This window comes from Phocoena phocoena, chromosome 14 (genome assembly GCF_963924675.1).
Source record: "Phocoena phocoena chromosome 14, mPhoPho1.1, whole genome shotgun sequence".
NCBI classification, from domain to species: domain Eukaryota; kingdom Metazoa; phylum Chordata; class Mammalia; order Artiodactyla; family Phocoenidae; genus Phocoena; species Phocoena phocoena.
The window spans coordinates 15,179,233-15,198,847 of NC_089232.1; the positions used below are offsets into that span (position 1 = coordinate 15,179,233).

General features: G+C 40.4%; 1 protein-coding gene across 1 annotated transcript in view; it reads right to left on the reverse strand.

The window, feature by feature from the left end:
* Window positions 1-19,615, reverse strand: part of DNAH6 (dynein axonemal heavy chain 6) — a 299,272-nt gene that overhangs the window by 165,243 nt on the left and 114,414 nt on the right. The window contains exons 21-29 of the mRNA XM_065890616.1: window positions 17,713-17,893; window positions 15,131-15,227; window positions 12,296-12,515; window positions 10,261-10,425; window positions 10,063-10,176; window positions 8,564-8,689; window positions 8,323-8,478; window positions 7,875-8,036; window positions 198-335 (exon numbers count right to left, since the gene is read on the reverse strand). Of these exons, the coding sequence (XP_065746688.1) occupies window positions 198-335; window positions 7,875-8,036; window positions 8,323-8,478; window positions 8,564-8,689; window positions 10,063-10,176; window positions 10,261-10,425; window positions 12,296-12,515; window positions 15,131-15,227; window positions 17,713-17,893 (1,359 nt within the window). The remainder of the gene's footprint in view (window positions 1-197; window positions 336-7,874; window positions 8,037-8,322; window positions 8,479-8,563; window positions 8,690-10,062; window positions 10,177-10,260; window positions 10,426-12,295; window positions 12,516-15,130; window positions 15,228-17,712; window positions 17,894-19,615) is intronic.

Sequence of the window (19,615 nt, forward strand, 5' to 3'; positions counted from 1 at the left end):
CAGTTGTTTCTCTGTGTTGCCTGGATGAGCAATTATTCATCCAACTAAGTCCCATGGCTGTAATACTCACCAATGACACTGGAAACTTGGAATACATAGGCTAAAGTCAGCACTGTCCTTCCTAAGATGCAACATGCTGTAAATTCATTATGAAGTTAAGAAACGTGATCTCCACAGACAACTGACCAGCGCCTTACCTTTGCAGCTTTGGCATTCCTGATGGTAATGAGCTGCTGTGCGATGACTGACAAAACTTCTATGTCAATTCGGTTAAATTCATCAAAGCAGCACCAGGCCCCTGACTGTGCCAGACCACTGAAAAAGCGCCCCATCATCTGAAATCAAAATACATTCAACTATATATTGTAGAGTTGAACTCTTTCAAAAGTTAAATTTTGAGCTGAAATAGTAAAAGGAAAATAGGTGGTATCTGGAAATCAGCAATGGTGTAATGTGAATCCTGGTCTTATGTCAGAAGTTAACACCTTTCTCTAAGAGGAATATCTTTTTGTCTTCTCTATAAATGATCTGAAGCTAATTTTTATTTTTAAATAAAATGACAATCTGACCAATTTTCCTATTTTTTCATAACCTCTGTTCACCTATGTAAATACTTCACAGGTTCCCAAAGAAACTAACACCTAGAATAGACACACTCAATGACTTAAGAAAACCTTGAAAAACTTTACTGGTAGAGCTTTCATCATCTTTACCAGGTACTACACATGGCGGACAACAAACAGGAACCACTGAGCAGAAGCACAGCTGCACAGGGTAATGGTTGTTAATTTCTTCTACAGCAGAATCTTAATGGTGGAGGAGGATGAATATGTACTTGTGGCTATCTACACAGGAAAGTTCCTTAAGAGACTTGAATTTTGGGTTAAGCATTTTTACAAATATTTCATTATACTATCTCTTTAAAAATAGAGCTAATGTTTTTTTGTTTGTTTCAAGATGGTCAACTGAGCATATACTGCTACCATCCCTTCCTCCTAAATGCCCCATGAATGACAGAAAGGTAGAACTCTCTCCATTTTCTGTATCTACACTTATACCTGTACCTGTTTGATAAAAGTATAATGGAAGGGAAACCAGCAGGAGGAAGAAAGTTTTGAAAAAAAAATCTTGGAAGATGGAAAGTACATAGATACAGATTATTCAACTGAGAAGGGCAGAATGCAGGCCCAAGACAGAGGGAATGAAGAATTGCCCTTCAGGGGGGTCTCCAAGAAACTCCGAACCCAACAGAAATACATGCAAGAAAAGCAGACACAGGTCCCAGGGTGATCCTTGGGAATTAGCCAAAGATGAGTACTTGGAAAGATCAGGTTTGTGGGTCCTTCCATTCTCTGTCCTTCCCCCTCCTTATTCCAAGTAGAGTAAACAGGCTCTTAAGGCTGGCAGTGCTGACACTCTCCCTCCAGCCTAAAACCCAAGGACTGCCTTTTAGAGAAAGGGGGAGGTCTGTCTTCGGGAGATATAAGGAGATATTGGAAGAAGACATTAGGCTTGGGAGATAAGGAAAGCAGAGATGAAAAAGATAGATGATTTCAGACCTCCACTTTACTCAACTGAGAGTCAAAAGGATAGACAGCTCCATCCAAGAGTGAAACCCACTTAACTTCACTACTAGAAGAAAAATCCTTATTATTTTGGCATTTATAAAATGTTTCTGGCTTCCTGGCTGCCCATGCCCACACACTGTATGGGGAAGCCTGCTAACCAAACATCCTACACTCCCACAGAGATCACGGGAGCTTTTTCATTTAAGGCAGGGACCTTTTGAGGAAACAATTCGTTCTCACTAATCAACTCAGTGCTCACTTAAGAACTAAGTAGCAAAAGTCAACATACATTTGAGAAACATCACCATCAAGGAAGAGAGAAGAAGAATAAACTAAATGAGCAACCCTGAAGAAAATGGAGGTAATTTGGAAAACAAAAGAAAAGATTTAAAAATTCAAATGGAACCCTCAGAGAGATTTTAGAGGAAATTGCATTCCTATCATAAACCAAGATGCTCAAATAAAGAATTAGTGAGAGATAAGAAATAATCCTGGAAATTAATCATATTATAGTCAAGATTACAAAAATGAAATAGATAGACTAAACAACAGAATGGATAAGACTAAAGAAGAAGCTGGTCTTATGGATGACAAAGCTGAGGAGCTCCTTCATATTGTAGAGCAATGGTTTCATTCCCCGGGTGGTGGGGGGTACAAGAAGACTTCTCAAAGGATATTAATGGGACAGAAGTTTTAAAAGAAGAAAATTCCAAGTCAAATGGGACTATATCAAACTGAAAACTTTCTGTACATCAAAGGAAGCCATCAACAAAATGAAAAGGCAACCTAAGGAACAGAAGAACATATTTGCAAATCATATATCTGATAAGGGGTTAATATCTAAAATTTATAAAGACATCATACAACTCAATAGGAAAACAAACAAACAAACCAATTTCAAAATGGGCAAAGACACTTTTCTGAAGAAGACACATAAATAAATTGTCAACAGGTACCCCGAAAGATACTCAACGTCACTAATCATCAGAGAAATACAAATCAAGACCACAGTGAGACGTCACCTTACACCTGTTAGAATGTCCATTATCAAGAAGACAAGAAATGACAGGTGTGGTGAGGATGTGAAGAAAAGGGAACCCCTGTGCACTGTTGGTGGGAACGTAAATTGGTGCAGCCACTATGGAAAACATTATGAAGGTTCTTCAGAAAATTAAAAACACAAGTGCCATGTTATTCAGCAATTTTACTTCTGGGTATTTACCCAAAGAAAATGAAAATCACTAACTTAAAAATATATCTGCATCCCCATGTTCATTGAAGCATTATTTACCATAACCAAGACATGGAAACAACCTAAGTTTCCAACAATGGATGAATGGATAAAGAAAATGTGCTGTGATATATATATCACATTTGTGACAATATGTAATGGATGGACCTCAAGGGTATTATGCTAGGTGAAATAAGTCAGACAAATACTGTATGATATCACTACTATGTGGAATCTAAAAAAAACATGAACTCAAAGACATAGAAAACATATTGGTGGTGATGGATGTTAACTAAACTTACTGTAATCATTTTGGAATACATACATATAACAAATCATTATGTTGTACATGTAAAACTAATATAATATGTCAATTACATCTCAATTTTAAAAATTCCAGATCTTTATCTTCAATATGGGTTCTTTGCTAAAGTTTCTCTCTCTATAGCATGCCTGCAGTCAATGCCCATAGCTTTAATTCAAAAAGAGTCATGTACCAAAATGTTCATTGCAGCTCTATTTACAATAGCCAGGACATGGAAGCAACCTAAATGTCCATCAACAGATGAATGGATAAAGAAGATGTGGCACATATATACAATGGAATATTACTCAGTCATAAAAAGAAATGAAATCGAGTTATTTGTGGTGAGGTGGATGGACCTAGAGTCTGTCATACAGAGTGAAGTAAGTCAGAAAGAGAAAAACACCGTATGCTAACACATATATATGGAATCTAAGAAAGAAAAAAACAAGGTCAGGAAGAACCTAGGGGTAAGACGGGAATAAAGACACAGACCTACTAGAGCATGGACTTGAGGATGTGGGGAGGGGGAGGGGTAGGCTGTGACGAGGTGAGAGAGAGGCATGGACATATATACACTACCAAATGTAAAGTGGATAGCTAGTGGGAAGCAGCCGCGTAGCACAGGGAGATCAGCTAGGTGGTTTGTGACCATCTAGAGGGGTGGGATAGGGAGCGTGGGAGGGAGGGAGACACAGGAGGGAAGAGATATGGGAACATATGTATATGTATAACTGATTCACTTTGTTATAAAGCAGAAACTAACACACCATTGTAAAGCAATTATACTCCAATAAAGATGTTAAAAAACAAAAAGACCGCTGGAACTCATCCATGGTAAAAAAAAATTGGGTTTATTGCTTATTGCAATAAGGGAGACCACAGACCATGGGAAACCATGAGATGTCTCAGTAAAAGAACATTAAAAGGACTTCTTATAGACAAGTTTGAGGAAGGTTCAATGAAGCAGGGTATTGCTCTATGTATTAGTTTTGAAGGGCGATTGTAACAAATGACTATAAACTAGGTGGCTTAAAACAACAGAATTTTTTTCTTGCATAGTTCTGGAGTCTATAAGTCTAAAATCAAGGTGTTGGCCAAGCCATACTCACTCTGAAAGTCCTAGGGCAGTATTCTTCCTCATCTCTTCATAGCTTTTCATGTTTGCAGCCAATGCTGAGTGTTCCTTGGCTCACCTCCTGTGTATATTCACATGGCCTTCTCCTCTCTGTGTGTCTATAACCGAATCTTCCTCTTCTTACAAATCCACTAATTATTGGATTAGGGCTCATCCAGGTCCAGTAAGACCTCAGCTTAGCTTGGTTGTATCTGCAGAGACCCTACTTCCAAATCAGGTCAGATTTACAGGTTATCAGTCATTAAGACTTGAACATGCCTTTTTAGGGGACACCACGTCACTCTAAATTTTTGTTGGCAGAAAGCTGAGGCGATTCTCTGATGGGTATCATAATAACATCTATCTAGGAGTCTATAGGGCAGTGTGGCTCAAGGTGTCAGTAAAGATGTAGCAGTTACTCCATTTAGTGGAGAGAGGAGGATATTCGGTCATTTTTGTGGTTTGGACAGAGTTCTTGTTTGTGTCTGTTCTCAGATTTGATTATGGTGTGGTTTTTGTCTCACGGCATCAGGGGCACAAAGTGACCAAGTTTGACGTTGGTGGTCTATGAAGCTGTCTGAGTTCAACTGGAGAAGCACAGAGTCTGTTTGAACCTGGCCAGCTCCCAACTGATAGTGGTCAGGGGCTAATTTCTCCCCCGCACCTCTTTTTGAAAGACACTAATTGTGTAGCAATTGATTAACCATTAAAAAAGAATTTTTGGAGGTATTTCTGCCATTTTAATTTTGATGCTTTATACTTTAAAAGAACTTTTTGTATCAGAGTATTTCAAACGTACACAAGAGGTAAAAGAAGGTGCTCAGTTTAACAATCATCAACATTTTGCTCTTTTTAAAATACTTCCAACACTTTATGCTGTTGTTGGAGTATTTTAAAACAAGCCCCAGACATCATTAGTATTTCATCACAGATTCTGTAATGTGTAAGAACCTAAAAACAGAACAAAACAAAACAAACCAATACCATTAACACATTCAAACAAAAATCAAGTAATTGGTTTTACCAAAACCCAAGTAATTCCTTGATGTCATCTAACAACAGTTCATGTTCAATTTTCCACAATGGTCCTAAAATGATCCTTTTACAGTAGGATAAGGACGCAAACAAGGTCCAAACACTGCTTAATGTGTCTTTTTTTTTTATCATCTTTATTGGAGTATAATTGCTTTTCAATGTTGTGTTAGTTTCTGCTGTATAACAAAGTGAATCAGCCATACATATACATATATCCACATATCTCCTCCCTCTTGCATCTCCCTCACACCCTCCCTAACCCACCCTTCTAGGTGGTCGCAAAGCACTGAGCTGTTCTCCCTGTGCTATGCCGCTGCTTCCCACTAGCTATCTATCTTATGGTTAATGTGTCTTTTAATCTCTTTAAATTTATAACAGTTCTCTGCATCCTCCCCCCTTTATGCAATTTATTTTTTAAAGGTCTATAGGTTATTTTCCCTTTGGAATTTCTTGCATTCCATATTTGGCTGATTGAATTCTTGTGGTTAACATGTTTCTCTACCTTATATACTTCTTGAAAGCTGTATTTAAATCTAGACACTTAATTAAATTCATTAGTTTGAGGTTTAAAAATTTCTGAACAGGAATAATTCAGATTGTGTACCAAAGAAGATACATGTTTCCTGGTTGTCTCAAATTCAGTGATTTTTTTATTTTTTATTTTAAGAGGTTTTGTTTTTTTTAATGTGGTACGCGGGCCTCTCACTGTTGTGGCCTCTCCCGTTGCAGAGCACAGGCTCCGGACGCACAGGCTCAGCGGCCATGGCTCACGGGCCTAGCCGCTCCGCGGCATATGGGATCTTCCCGGACCGGGGCACGAACCCATTTCCCCTGCATCGGCAGGTGGACTCTCAACCACTGCACCACCAGGGAAGCCCCTTCAGTGATGTTTTGATTGACCAATGGATAATTAGCCTGATCCATCCATTACAAACCTTCCAATTAATCTTTTAATGTGGTTTTAGCAAAGTTGATCATTAACAGATCTATTAATTTTTTAGAGTTTGCAAAATAGTAATTTCTAATATTATCCCTCTGCATGTATTAGCTGGGATTCTTCTATAAAGAATTATCCTCATCAACTTTTTTTATTGAGGTACTGTTGACTTACAATATTACATTACTTTTAGGTATACAGAATAGTGATTCAATATTTTTATAGATTATACTATGTTTAGTTGTTTGGGAAAATAGTTATTTTTCTTAAAAAGTGTGTTTATGCTAACATGTAATGAATTTATTATGGTTATTTTAAAACAAATAAATATGTTTATTTTACTTTATTTAAAAGAAAGCCTGTTTATTTAAAATTTATTTATTTTTGACTGCGTTGGGTCTTCGCTGCTGCACGCAGGGTTTCTCTAGTTGTGGCAAGCGGGGGCTCCTCTTTGTTGTAGTGCGTGGGCTTCTCATTGCAGTGGCTTCTCTTGTTGCGCAGCACAGGCTCCAGGCGCACGGGCTTCAGCATTTGTGGAGTGTGGGCTCAGCAGTAGTGGCTTGCGGGCTCTAGAGTGCAGGCTCATTAGTTGTGGCGCACGGGCTTAGCTGCTCCACGGCATGTGGGATCTTCCTAGACCAGGGCTCGAACCTGTGTCCCCTGCACTGGCAGGTGGATTCTTAACCACTGCGCCACCAGGGAAATCCCCCCCCCAAAATATTTTAAATGCAATTTTAATTTCTAACATGGTGTATATCAATAGATGTAATCCATACATATAAACAAAAACTTTCTGGAAGTCTCAATAATTGTTTTTTTAAGATTTTTTTTGATGTGGGCCATTTTTTAAAGTCTTTATTGAATTTGTTACAATATTGCTTCTGTTTTATGTTTTGGTTTTTTGGCCATGAGGCATGTGGGATCTTAGCTCCCCGACCAGGGATGAAACCCGCACCCCCTGCATTGGAAGTCGAAGTCTTAAGCACTGGACTTCCAGGGAAGTCCCAGGTCTCAATAACTTCTTTTTTTTTTTTTTTTTTTTTGGTACACGGGCCTCTCACTGCTGTGGCCTCTCCCATTGCGGAGCGCAGGCTCAGCGGCCATGGCTCACGGGCCTAGCCGCTCCGCAGCATGTGGGATCTTCCCAGACCGGGGCACGAACCTGTGTTCCCTGCATCGGCAGGCGGACTCTCAACCACTGCGCCACCAGGGAAGCCCTCAATAATTTTTAAGAGTGAAAAATTCTGATAACTACTCAATGAAAAATCTTACCGTGAATTCTCACCTCCTACATGTTTCATTTTCAATACGTAACTCTGAATACGTAACACCGCACATTTCAGTACGTAACTCATCCCTTCCTGTAAGCTTATTCCTTGTTCCTAGATTTCCCTGCTATTCTGTCTTGTATCTCATCTCCCCTCTTTCTACCTACTGACACGAACAGGTCTTTAATCTCACCACCACTTGACCAATCCTCCCCTGGCCTTGATTCCTAACTGGCCCACTCGGATTGCCTTGTGTTGACTCTCCTCTCTTGCTCTATTTATTCTACTTTAATCATTCCTTGCCCCACTAGTTTTCCCTAGCTTGCCATCACCCCGTTCTCTCCTTTTGTTATGTCATGTTGCAAATAGAGAAAGCCACATAAAACACTTAGTGCTCAGATGCCAGGACCGTACCTTGTAGTCCAAACCATCGGAGCAGTTAAAGACCACACACTGGATGGCGAGAGCTTTTGCAAGGTCTTTGGTAGTCTCAGTTTTCCCCGTGCCAGCAGGACCAGCTGGTGCGCCTCCCAGGTCGAGCTGCAAAGCCCCCATGAGGCAAAGGTAGCAGCGATCCTGAAGAAATTTATCAAATTGTCATTATTGAAGGGAACTGACTCTGGCCACAAATTCATAAGTCCTTTCCTTTCTATAGCAGGAGGGTCATTATTTTTTTATGAAAGGTTCTATAGCAATTGAAATATACTAAAAAATCCAGGCACATGATCAAAAAGTGGAAATCTCTGCTTTACAAAGATGTATTCATGGCAAGTCCTTTCAAGGGTTAATGGTAGAAGGAAACTTTTCAGAACTATTTTGGTGGGGAAAAAGCAGTAATGAACCTAAATGATCAGTAACTTACCGTGAGAGGAGTAATAACTAATCTTGGGCATGCACCCAAATACTCATAGCCATAAGTATACTGAGAGAGCGCCATCCTCGCCACACAATTGTCCAGGTCTATATCCCAATAATAGCGCAGTTGTCTCTGCCAGTCAAAGGACTCAACTACCTCTACCTACATAAGTGATGACAATGATACACATATTAGATGTATTAATTTCAGAAAGAAATATATGATTTTATTTAAGTGAAAGAGTTACCTTGGCTTGAACAAGTTCAGTGACTATGTCTCTTGCATGTACATCAATAGTAATTAAGGCAGTTATGATGTTTCTGTGTAATTTAGGAAGAGTGCCTCGGACTATTGCAGCCAGGGCATTTAATCTCTAAAAATTAAAAAAAAATGTGATATAAAATTTTCAAAAATCAGCTTACATATATATCTTTTTACTATTAAATTTGGAATAGGCATTTTTTGAAACTATCTATAAAATTAGATACCTATAAAATTAGATCGTTTTGACAAATGTCTATTCCAAATTTAGTGAGAATCTGTAATTCTGTGACCCAGGACAACAGTTTAACTTATTTAATTCCTATAAGGCTTCTGTGAAGTACAGTACTATCTTTACCCCAGTTTCACATTAGAGGAAACTGAGGGTCACATAGGGTAAGGAAATTGACATAGTTATCAAGTAGCAAAAATTACACTTGAGTAGACATTTGCCTCAAGGAAAGCCCATGCTCTTAACCACCATGTCATGATGTCTCTAGAGAAGAAGGTTCTCCTTAAAAATCTAATGTGATTAAGGTAGTACACTTCATTTTCAGGGATAGGTTTTTTTTTTTTTTTTTTTGGTGGGGGAGGGGGGAATAGTCAGAAATCCTGAGCATTTAAACCAAGCCAATGATTGATTAAACGAAAGCATTTTTTGATAGATTGAGTTCCTGATTTTCACATAAATGGTTAAATCTTTTTCAGAGAAGGGCAGTGCCTCTGAAAGCCTTAAACTGTTGTGCTGATTTTTCACTCAGGCTGACCCTGATCAGGGGCCACCTCTACAAAGAGGTCAATGGGACTTTCCTTAGCAAGTCTTTTCTCTGGGGCTCTTTGAGTTGAAATTCTATCGAGGACCTTCATGAGAGAGGATTTTTCCTATTTCAAGAAGGTTGTTTCCTCCTTTTTCTGTTTTAAGGGCGAGTCTTTAAAAATGCAACATTGCTTGGAAGTAGAATTGAATTTGGAGTTAAAGATGTGGCCTGGCTGTAAAGTTGCATTTCCCAACAATAGCTCAAAAATTTGTGTAGAATGGTATTTAATTCATTCAGTTATTTATTGCTTTATTGATAGTTGCCTGAGGCTTCTATAAAACAGTAGAAAAGCACATGTTGGGCCTAAGAATAGAAATGGCACAAATCCTGTGGTTTTCCGGGATTGAATCCACTTCTAGGAGAGAGATCAGGACCCAGGATAACATTTCTTCTTAAAGGTGGCAAACCATTATAATCCTGACATTTTCCTCTTGAGTTACGCTTTCCTTCTATTTTTAATATTCATATACATACTACACAAACATCAGGGTAGTGTCGCTGAGAAAACTTGAACAGAAATAGTTTTAGTGAGAAGCCCAAAGCTTTGGATGTCATGTCAGAGGCTTACAATTTCTGAAGTAGTGAATTTGCATTAACCACGCCAATAAAAGCCACTGGGACCATCTGGCACGGCACTATGTTCGATGTCACCCTGCCGTAATCTCACCTCAAAGTTTACTTTTTCAAAAGCTTCCAGGGCCTCTAAATGATTACCGTCTTCTCTTTCCAAACACTCCGTCAAATCGCGGCACCACATGATTTGAGAAATGGTCAGTATCACCTGCATGGAAACACCTTTCTTCAGTGTGTGATGCATCTCACCCAAACAGGATCCAGAGGCGGAGATTTAAGGAGTGTAAGTTACTTGAGAAGGGTGGCCGGCGATCACCCATACTGTCCTCGGTTTCCCCAGATAGTCAGCAATGGCAGCTTTGCACAGGCGACGCAGAGACGTGACCATGGCTTCTTCCACTTTGCCCAGCCACTCCTCCACGTTGCCTCGGGCCTTGAGGCCTTTCCCCAGGCTCACCTGGAAGATAATCAGACTGTGATAACATGTAGGCTGTACACTCTGTGTACTTTGTAACGGAACCTTGAGCTAGGTAAACATGGAAGCCTGAACATGAACACTGGCACTTCTACTGATACCTACTCTACCCCTCTCTTTACACCGCCCCTCTCCCCCGCCCCCACTTGGTGCTTTATTTCACTGCTTCCCTTTGGAGCCAACTCCCGGAAAGAGGAGTTTATGTGCACTAAATGAATTCCTCCACTTTTTTCCCTTACTTCCTGCCATCTGATTTTTGGCCCCAACCACTCCTCTAAATCTGTTCAGGTCATTAAGGTGACCAGTGCTCTCCCAATCATCCAGTCCAATCGACGCTTTAAAACCCTTTTCATATTTATTTCTTGGACTACCAATGACCTGACTGCCCTGGTTGTCTGGGCTTCTGCATCTGTTCTTCTTCTACACTCCCTTTACATGTCATGTTTTCCCTGGATCCTAGCCTAGGCCTTCCCCTTTCTCTTTTGCACTAGTGATGAACAAATTCTTTTGCAAGAGGATCAATTTAGGACAAGTAAAAAAATTTCTTTATTGAGGTATAGTTGATTTACAATATTATATTAGTTTCACATGTACAACATAATGATTCAATATTTTTATAGATTATACTCCATTTAAAGTTGTTACAAAATAATGGCTGTATTTCCCTGTGCTGGACAATATATCCTTGCTGCTTATTTATTTTATACATAGTAGTTGGTAACTCTTAACCCCCTACCCCTATCTTGCCCCTCCCCCTCCCCTCTCCCCACTGGTAACCACGAGTTTGTTCTTTATATCTGGGAATCTGTTTCTGGTTTGTTATATTCACTAGCTTGTATTACTTTTTAGATTCCATATATAAGTGAAAACATGCAGTATTTGTCTTTCTCTGTCTGATTTATTTCATTTAGCATAAAACCCTCCAGGTCCACCTATGTTGTGGCAAATGGCAAAATTTTATTCTTTTTTATGGCTGAGTAATATTCCATTGTATACATATACCATGTCCTCTTTATCCATCCATCTGTTGGTGGACACTTAGGTTGCTCCCATGTCTTGGCTATTGTGAATAATGCTGCTATGAGCATTGGGTGCATGTGTAGGACAAGAAAAATGTCTATGGGCTCCTTCCAATCCCATAGATACACTACTGTGCTCTACCTGGACTGAAATCCTTGGCATTTCCCTGCACAATTTCTCTGTATGGAATGCTGTCCCTCCCATGTCTCCTCTCCACCTTCCTTGGCTGCCTGTGTGTGTGTATGTGTGATTCTCCTCTGTCTGGCCACTTGAATCCCCACAGTCTACTAATGCATTCACTTGCTTGGTGTTTACAGGCACTGTGCCGGGCCCCGGAGAGGCTGCTGCCAAACAATGACAACTAATACTTCATAGCACCCGCTCAGTACTGTTCTAAGTAATTTACATACACACTTGAAAATCCCCAGCAACTCATTAATCAGGCAGTATTACTAATCCTTGTTTTACAGATTGGGAGTGGAATCCATGTGTCTGGGCAGTAGAACTAGCTCTTAACCACCCTACTCTTGTTCCCCTTATGAAGAGTTAAGACCTGGCTCCAGTACTTTCTACCCTGTTCCCAAGAACAGAGCTTCTGTTACTGCATTTTCTGTGGGGCTTTTCAATTGTTTGACTATGTCTCTGCTAGACTTTGAGTTCTTCGAGGGCAAGAATTTTATCGTTGATTATCTTTGAAATTGCTGAGCCGGCAGAAGACCAGATCACAGTAGCACTTGATGAATGTTTAGCTGATGCTGAATAAACCTCTACCCTCCACCCTAGAAGAGTAACAAAGTTGATGCATAAAGAATCATAAACAAAAAGCCCTTACCCTTTCTCCCTCTGGTGACAGCATCGCTAAAATATCATTAGTGTAAATCTTTTCTGGCTCTGCCTCCATGCCAGGAATTCTTCCCTCCGTTGGAGGCACGAGAGCAAATTCGAGCTTTGAAATGGAGTCGAAGCATTTCCTTAAGTGTGGCTGCACAGCTTGGGGATTTCGTGTCTGGGCCAAAATCTCCAGAAGCTCATCATTTGACAAGAAGTAAAATCTAGATGAAAGAATATGCTTAAAATGTAACTTGAAACTGAAGCAAAGCCTTGTATGGACATGAAAGATAAATCCCTTAGCCACATATCGTCCCCATCCACTGACTTACTGGACCTCTATCTCATGGGTCTGGGAGGCCACGTGTCTCTAAATATGATTTTTATAAAGATTACTGTGGATGCACCTCAAACATCTGGAATGAGTGCCTGGTACGTAAAAAGTAGATATTTTTCATAAAAATTGTAAAGATGCCAGCACTTGCTAAGATACTGATTTGGTTGTATGTCTGTTACTTGGCTTTGAGCTCCTAGAGTGAAGATATATTACTTGTTTTCCCTAGAATCTGGCCTTGTACCCCACATATACCTGGTATTCAGTACATAATTTGTTGAATAGATGAATGGGTGGCTGCAGGAACCTTATTTGGTTCTGTGACTACACACATGGGGGCCATGCTGGTGTGATCCTGCCTGGGATTTTCTTAGATACTGCCCAACAGGGCCATTTGGAGACATGAAGATACCCTAGGAAAAAAAAAAAACTGGAGAAGGGGCACACCTGGATGCCCAGGGATGAGCGAGAAGGATGAGGGTCTGGCTGAAGAAGACACTTCACTCCTGTGGAGGAAGCTGCCTATGAGACATCCCTCAGGATTGGAGGGATCCCATTAGCACGTGGAAGGCCCCACGTGAGAGAGGGGCCCAGTTGGGTACCAGCCAAGTCAGGCTTCTCCTGCCGTCTTGCCTCTCCTCCCTTTCCTGTCCCCAAACTGGAGACCTCAGGAACTTAATAGGAAGTGGGGAGGGCTGATGCCACACATCCTCATCATCACTAAAGCCTTCAGCCTTGCAACAGGCTTAGGCCAGAGAAGGGGGATGTTTTCACTTTGAAAGAAGTTCAGAGTTTTGATTATTATAGATCATTTAATGGGTTAAGGTAATGAGAACTTTTTGTATTATTATCAGAGAATGACCAGAAAATTCACGCGGCCTGCTCAAGATTTTGGCCAGGGACAGGAAGAAACTAGCCCCTAGTAGAGAACACAGAGGCTGTCATTAGAAACAAAGATGTTTTGGGTTGCACCCTATTAGTCTTGCTTCTTTAAAATATCACATATGGTAATAATTTGTACCCCTGCCTCTTTTCAACTAATGAAACAGATAACTGTCAAGATTGGACTATGAGCCCTGTGGGAGAAGGAACAGTGTTATATTCACCTTGAGTCCCCAGAACCTAACTTGGTCCATGGCTCATAGTAAGCCTTCATTAAGGCTTGGAGCATGAAATCAGTGTGTACAGAGCCTTCTGATATAATAAACACTGTAGACTTAGTTGATGTAATTCTAAACAAAAGGAAAAATAAAAGTTGATGCTTTTTGGTGTTCAATATTATCACAGGTAAATTTGTGTCCAGATTTCTCTAAAGATTAAAACAGGGTATAGATTTTCTCTGGTCTTGGGAGACTCAAGTTAGGAACCACTGGTTTAAAAGGCACATTCCAAACCTCAAACTCTTCTGTCTTTTCCCATGTTGCCTGAATCTGTTAAATTCAATCAAATCCTCCAGCTCTTGGATATCTTGTGCACACACATACCCAGTCCTGGTACCCAGCAACAACCCCTCTTATCCAAGTAACCCACATAAGCACCTAACCCTGGCTGACTCAGTGCTTGTCCTAGGAGAGACCTTAACAGCCATCTCCTTTATATCTAACAGGAAAAATCCATGAAAGATGAGCCATTTTTTGATATTGTCTGTGTTACGGTACAATGTGCCCCAATGACTGAAGTCTGGAGCACTTGCTACCATCAGGTAGTCATATATAATTATATTGAAATGGTGTATTTACATGACTGTCCACCTGTTAACCACGAGCTCCATTAGAGTGGGGATCTGGCCTTTTCTTCTTTGTATTTTTATCACTGAGCAAAACATTTGGTATGTTTCTAGAATGAATGGATGAGTAAAAAATTTCATTTGGAATTTGTGCAATGACCTCTTAGATGACTTCTACAGTAATCCTCTTAGGCCACCAATTAACCTAAAGAAACCAGCTCAGGCAACAAAGGTCTCTAACTTTTTACATACCCATCTGTGGACACGCACATACATGCAGGTACACACATACACACCCAGCAGTGAAACGATGCTGTGATCAAGAATCCTTCCAGCACCTTGGGTACTTATCCACTTAAACCAAATATTGTGTATTTATCCTTGACACTTACACGCCCCAATCAAGATATTAGCTGGATTGCTATTATGAAATATCTTTCTTGTTTTCTCTCTTTGGTTCCCAGATGTTTTGATTTTATAGCTTGTTTTTAAATATATCTTAACAAATTAATGGATACTCTTTTTTTTTTTTTTTTGCAGTACGCGGGCCTCTCACTGTTGTGGCCTCTCCCGTTGCGGAGCACAGGCTCCGGACGCGCAGGCTCAGTGGCCATGGCTCACGGGCCCAGCCGCTCCGCGGCATGTGGGATCTTCCCGGACTGGGGCACGAACCCGTGTCCCCTGCATTGGCAGGTGGACTCTCAACCACTGCTCCACCAGGGAAGCCCATGGATACTCTTAACTACTAAAAAATATTGTTGGTAGCTTTATAAACTTACCTTGGAAAGATAACTCTTTTTGATTCTAAATATGCCTCTAGACACTTCTGAATTTGGTCAAGTAATGCATTATTATTTTGAAAAGTCTCCAGAAGTCCTGTTCATTGAAAAAAAAGGTACTGGTAAAGTTGTGTTAAAATAAATAGAGAATATAATTTTAAGTGGAAGTAAAATATGATATTAACATTTTTAAAGTTTTGCTTTTATTTGATGAAAGAATGGTCTAATAAGTTAAAATTGGGGGTGTTGGCTAAGAATGTTAACTATAACTTTGAATAATAACATTAATTTTGATATTTGCCACAGATGAACAGGTAATTAATTTGAAACCTTTTTATCTGTCATCCCCCAGTTTTGGGGGCTGGGAGTGCACAAACCAAAGCCAAACAGTTGCCATTTTCTAAACACTACACATTCTCTGTCACTTTCTTACTCATGTCTTCTGTTTTTTCTGCCATATTTAGATGCAAAAAAATTGTGGCAATAGCATCCTATGTCTTTATCAGTAAACTGCAGCACCTTTAGGAGCAAGATTCATGTCTCACTTGATGTTTTGGTGCGTATCACAGTGCCTGGCTTCCCCACCTGTCTGAGAATCAAATCTGGTCTTTTCCACGGTCTCCGAGTCTCTGCGTGATCAGTGACCTAATCCAATCCCCAACCCGCCACCCAAGCACACTCTCCTCTCTGGCCTCACTCCTAAGCCCTCTCCTGTGTGCTGCACTCCACCCCACTCTCGCTTCCTTGGTGACAGTCATGTACGCTAAGCATGCTTTTATCGCAGGGTCTTTGTTCTTCTCTCTGCCTTTAACAATCCTCCCTTAGATCCACGAACATGTTTCATTTCCTCATTCCTGCAGATCTCTACTCAAAAGCCACTTTATCAAAAAATCCTTTCATCATACACACACACACACACACACACACACACACACACACACACACTGCAGCCCCCAACTACTCTCTAGCGCCTTTACCCTGCTTAATTTTTCTTCACTGCTTTATCATCATCTGAAATGATATATACAGGTCCACACTCCTTTATCTGAAATCCCTAGGACCAAATGTATTTTGGATTTTTTTAAATTTCAAAAGTTACATTATATAACAAAAGTCCAGTTGGCACTGGGGCAGCACTCTGTAATAAAACACATTAATATTTTTGCAGCAAAAGGTTTGGATATGCACATTAAGTGGATGTGCTAGGCAAGATAAAGGTCTCTCAGATATACCCATGTCCTAATCCCGAGAACCTGAGAATATGTTAGTTTTTATGGAAAAAGGCACCTGGCAGATGTGGTTAAGTTACAGATCAGAGGATAAGGAGATTATCTTGGATCATGCAGTGGGCCCAGTGTAATCCCAGGGGTCTTTTTTTTTTTTTTTTTCTTTTTTTGGCCGTGCTGTGCAGCTTGTGGGATCTTAGTTCCCCAGCGATGGATCAAACCCGTGCCCCCTGCAGTGGAAGAGAGGAGTCCTAATCACTGGACTGTCAGGGAATCCCCCACAGGGGTCTTTATAAGCGGCAGAGAAGGAGATGTGATGGCAGAAGCAGAGGCTGGAGTGATGCATTTGTGACTGGAAGGGGACCAGGAACCAAGGATTGTGGGCAGCCTCTTGAAGCCCCAAAGTTTTAAGGTTTTCGATTTTTATCATCCCATAGAGTTTTTCCTGCCTGTTTATGTTTTATGTAAGAGTCTTTGGGCAAAGAGTATAGTCCAGCAGGCTGCCTCTGCTTGACAAGGAAGCTCTCTATCCGTATCACCAGGATAGGCAGTGTGCTGCCATTTGCAGAACAACAATCAATCCTGCTGAGGCTGTGATACAAACCGCAAAGTTCAATCACCACGTATGTGTAATCACCTGGAAGGACTTTGATTCCACATCCCTAGAAACAGAACTTATTAAAACTCATTTCAACTGTATAGCACAGGGAACTCTACTCAATACTCTGTAATGACCTGTATGGGAAAAGAATCTAAAAAAGAGTGAATATATGTATATGTATAACTGATTCAGTTTGCTGTACAGCAGAAAATAACACCACATTGCAAATCAACTATATTCCAATCAAAATTAATTTAAAAAATAAATAAAACACATTTCAACCCTGAGATTAGAATTACCATTAGTGGCAATATTCGTAAGTGGTCTTAATGAATTACTTAAAATACGGTGTGGAAATTTTTATGGTTATAAGTCTGTGAGAACTTTAACAGAATAGGTCAACTGAATGTAAATGTATTTTTTGTAGCCTAAATTGTGAGATGGAAGCATCACTGATACTCTGTGGCAGGATCCCCTAATTCTAAAAACAGCAAAAGAAGTACATTCTTGTGTGCCCAAACTATGAACTGAGCTGAAACATGGTGACGATGATGACGATAATAATAATGCAAATAGTAATAAAATAACAACAGTGTTCGATTCACATTGTTTAGCAAGAGTGTCAAATGTACTACAGATGTTCCTGGTCATCAACGCTGACTGGAATCAAGGGTTGAATGTACCACATTTTATTAGAATCTTACAGGTGATGGACCTTTTAGATAACCGTAATTCCTTTGTGGTTTCTTTATTACCTGGTTGAGTAGCTGCTCGGAGCGCATTAGGCAGCCGGTTCACCTTCCTCATGATTTCTTTCCATGACTTATCCACTTGAAGGAACATCTTGGCCTCTGCAGGTAACTGCCTCTGAATATCTGGAGCGTTAAAAATACTCTCTAGGTAGAGCCAGTTTCTCTGGCAGTTCAGCCACTCTTCCTAGGAGAAAAATAGGGACATTACCAGATTTTTAACCTCAGGTTGAAAAAATACAGTTACGTTAAAAATAATTACAGGGGGATTCACGGTATCTTTTTCCTTTTGGCAGCTTCTCACAGGTTCTTTGAAATGAAACCTGATTAAAAGGTCCAAGTCTCACCTCAGCCTAATTTCAACCCATTTTTTGTACTGAGTAGAGTTATAACGAGTCTACTACTGTGTGGTAACCAGAATGGACCCAGAGAAAGAGGATTAAAATGCCCAGAGGAGACACTCTAGGTGGAGGCACGATGCTTACTTAAAGGAATCTGAAGGGTTGGGAAGTGGTAAGTTTAGTGATTTACTTACTATTTCCAAATATAAAAATGGTTAGCAAAAAAGGTGGGTTTTTTTTTGCCCACCTCAATTATGTCTATCATTCTTCCCTCTCCCTCTTTTTAAGAAGAAATATGATTCATTTTCTTCGATCAAAAAAGTAAAACCTGCTTGTGACAGAACACATGGCAAAGACAGAACACTGGGAAGAGGAAGAAAATCACGCATCACTTTTCTCCTAGAGACAATCGCTGTTAATCAGAGAGAGCAGAAGTGCAGGGTCAGATCTAACGTTTATAGACCTCACCGTTCCTCTGCACCTCCTGCCATCGCATGTGTGGGCCTGAGATCTGTGAAAGGGTTTCTCGTGTCTCACTCTAGATTTGGGGGCTATGCTTAAGCCCTAATGTCCCAACCACTCCTTGGTTTATTTCAGGTCTCACACTATACACTTAATTCTCTGGAGGATCCCTACTATTCAGCACTGCTTCTTTTAAGGACCTTCTATGGAAACATGCCCTTTACTTTGATCTAAATTTAGTCTCTCCTTTCATGGGGCTCAGCCATCAGTACAGAAGGCTGGACAGGCGTCAGATTAAAAAGTCCCCATTGAAGAGGATGGATTCACCATAGAGGTCTCTATGAAATGAGGATGGAACAAATTGCCTTTTCTTACTTAGTGCCTTTATTATTTCACAGATACCTTTTCATATTAGAACATATAAAAACCACACCATAGTTAAATCAAGGTAAAAAAAGGAAGTCTAGGAAAGAGATTGGATGGGAACAAAGTGAGACCAGAGTAAGTGGGTTCTTTATTATGGGATAATCTGAGGTTGAATAAAATAAAGAGGAGGTGTGTATGACAGGAAGGGCGCCAAGGAGACTTCAAGCAGCAGTATTTGTTTAGTAAATATGAGGTTGCTGTGGCTAGACTCTTAAGGTGGCCCCCTAGACCTGGGCTTCCTGACCTTGTGTGATCCTCTCCCCTTGAGTGTGGGTGCCACCGTGACTTGCTTCTAGCTATGGAGAATATACAAAGATAACAGGATGTACACAGTTATGTGTACAGTACACAAGGCTGTAACCTCTGTCTTGCCAGGAGACTTTCTCTTCCCTCCTCGACTGATGGAGCAAGTGATCTGGTTGAGGAAGTCCACATGCAAAAAAACTGTGGGCAACATGGAGGAGCTGAGGATGGCCTCTGGTTGACAGCCTGTGAGAAAATGAAGCCCCCGGTCCCGGAATTGCAAGAAAATAATTTCTGCCAACGTCCTTCCTCAGTTGAACCTCTGATGAGAGCCCAGTCCTGGCCCACATCTTGACTGAACCCTTGTGAGGCCCTGAGTATAAGACCCAGTTAAGTTATGAACTCCTGACCCACAGAAACTGTGGGATTATAAATGT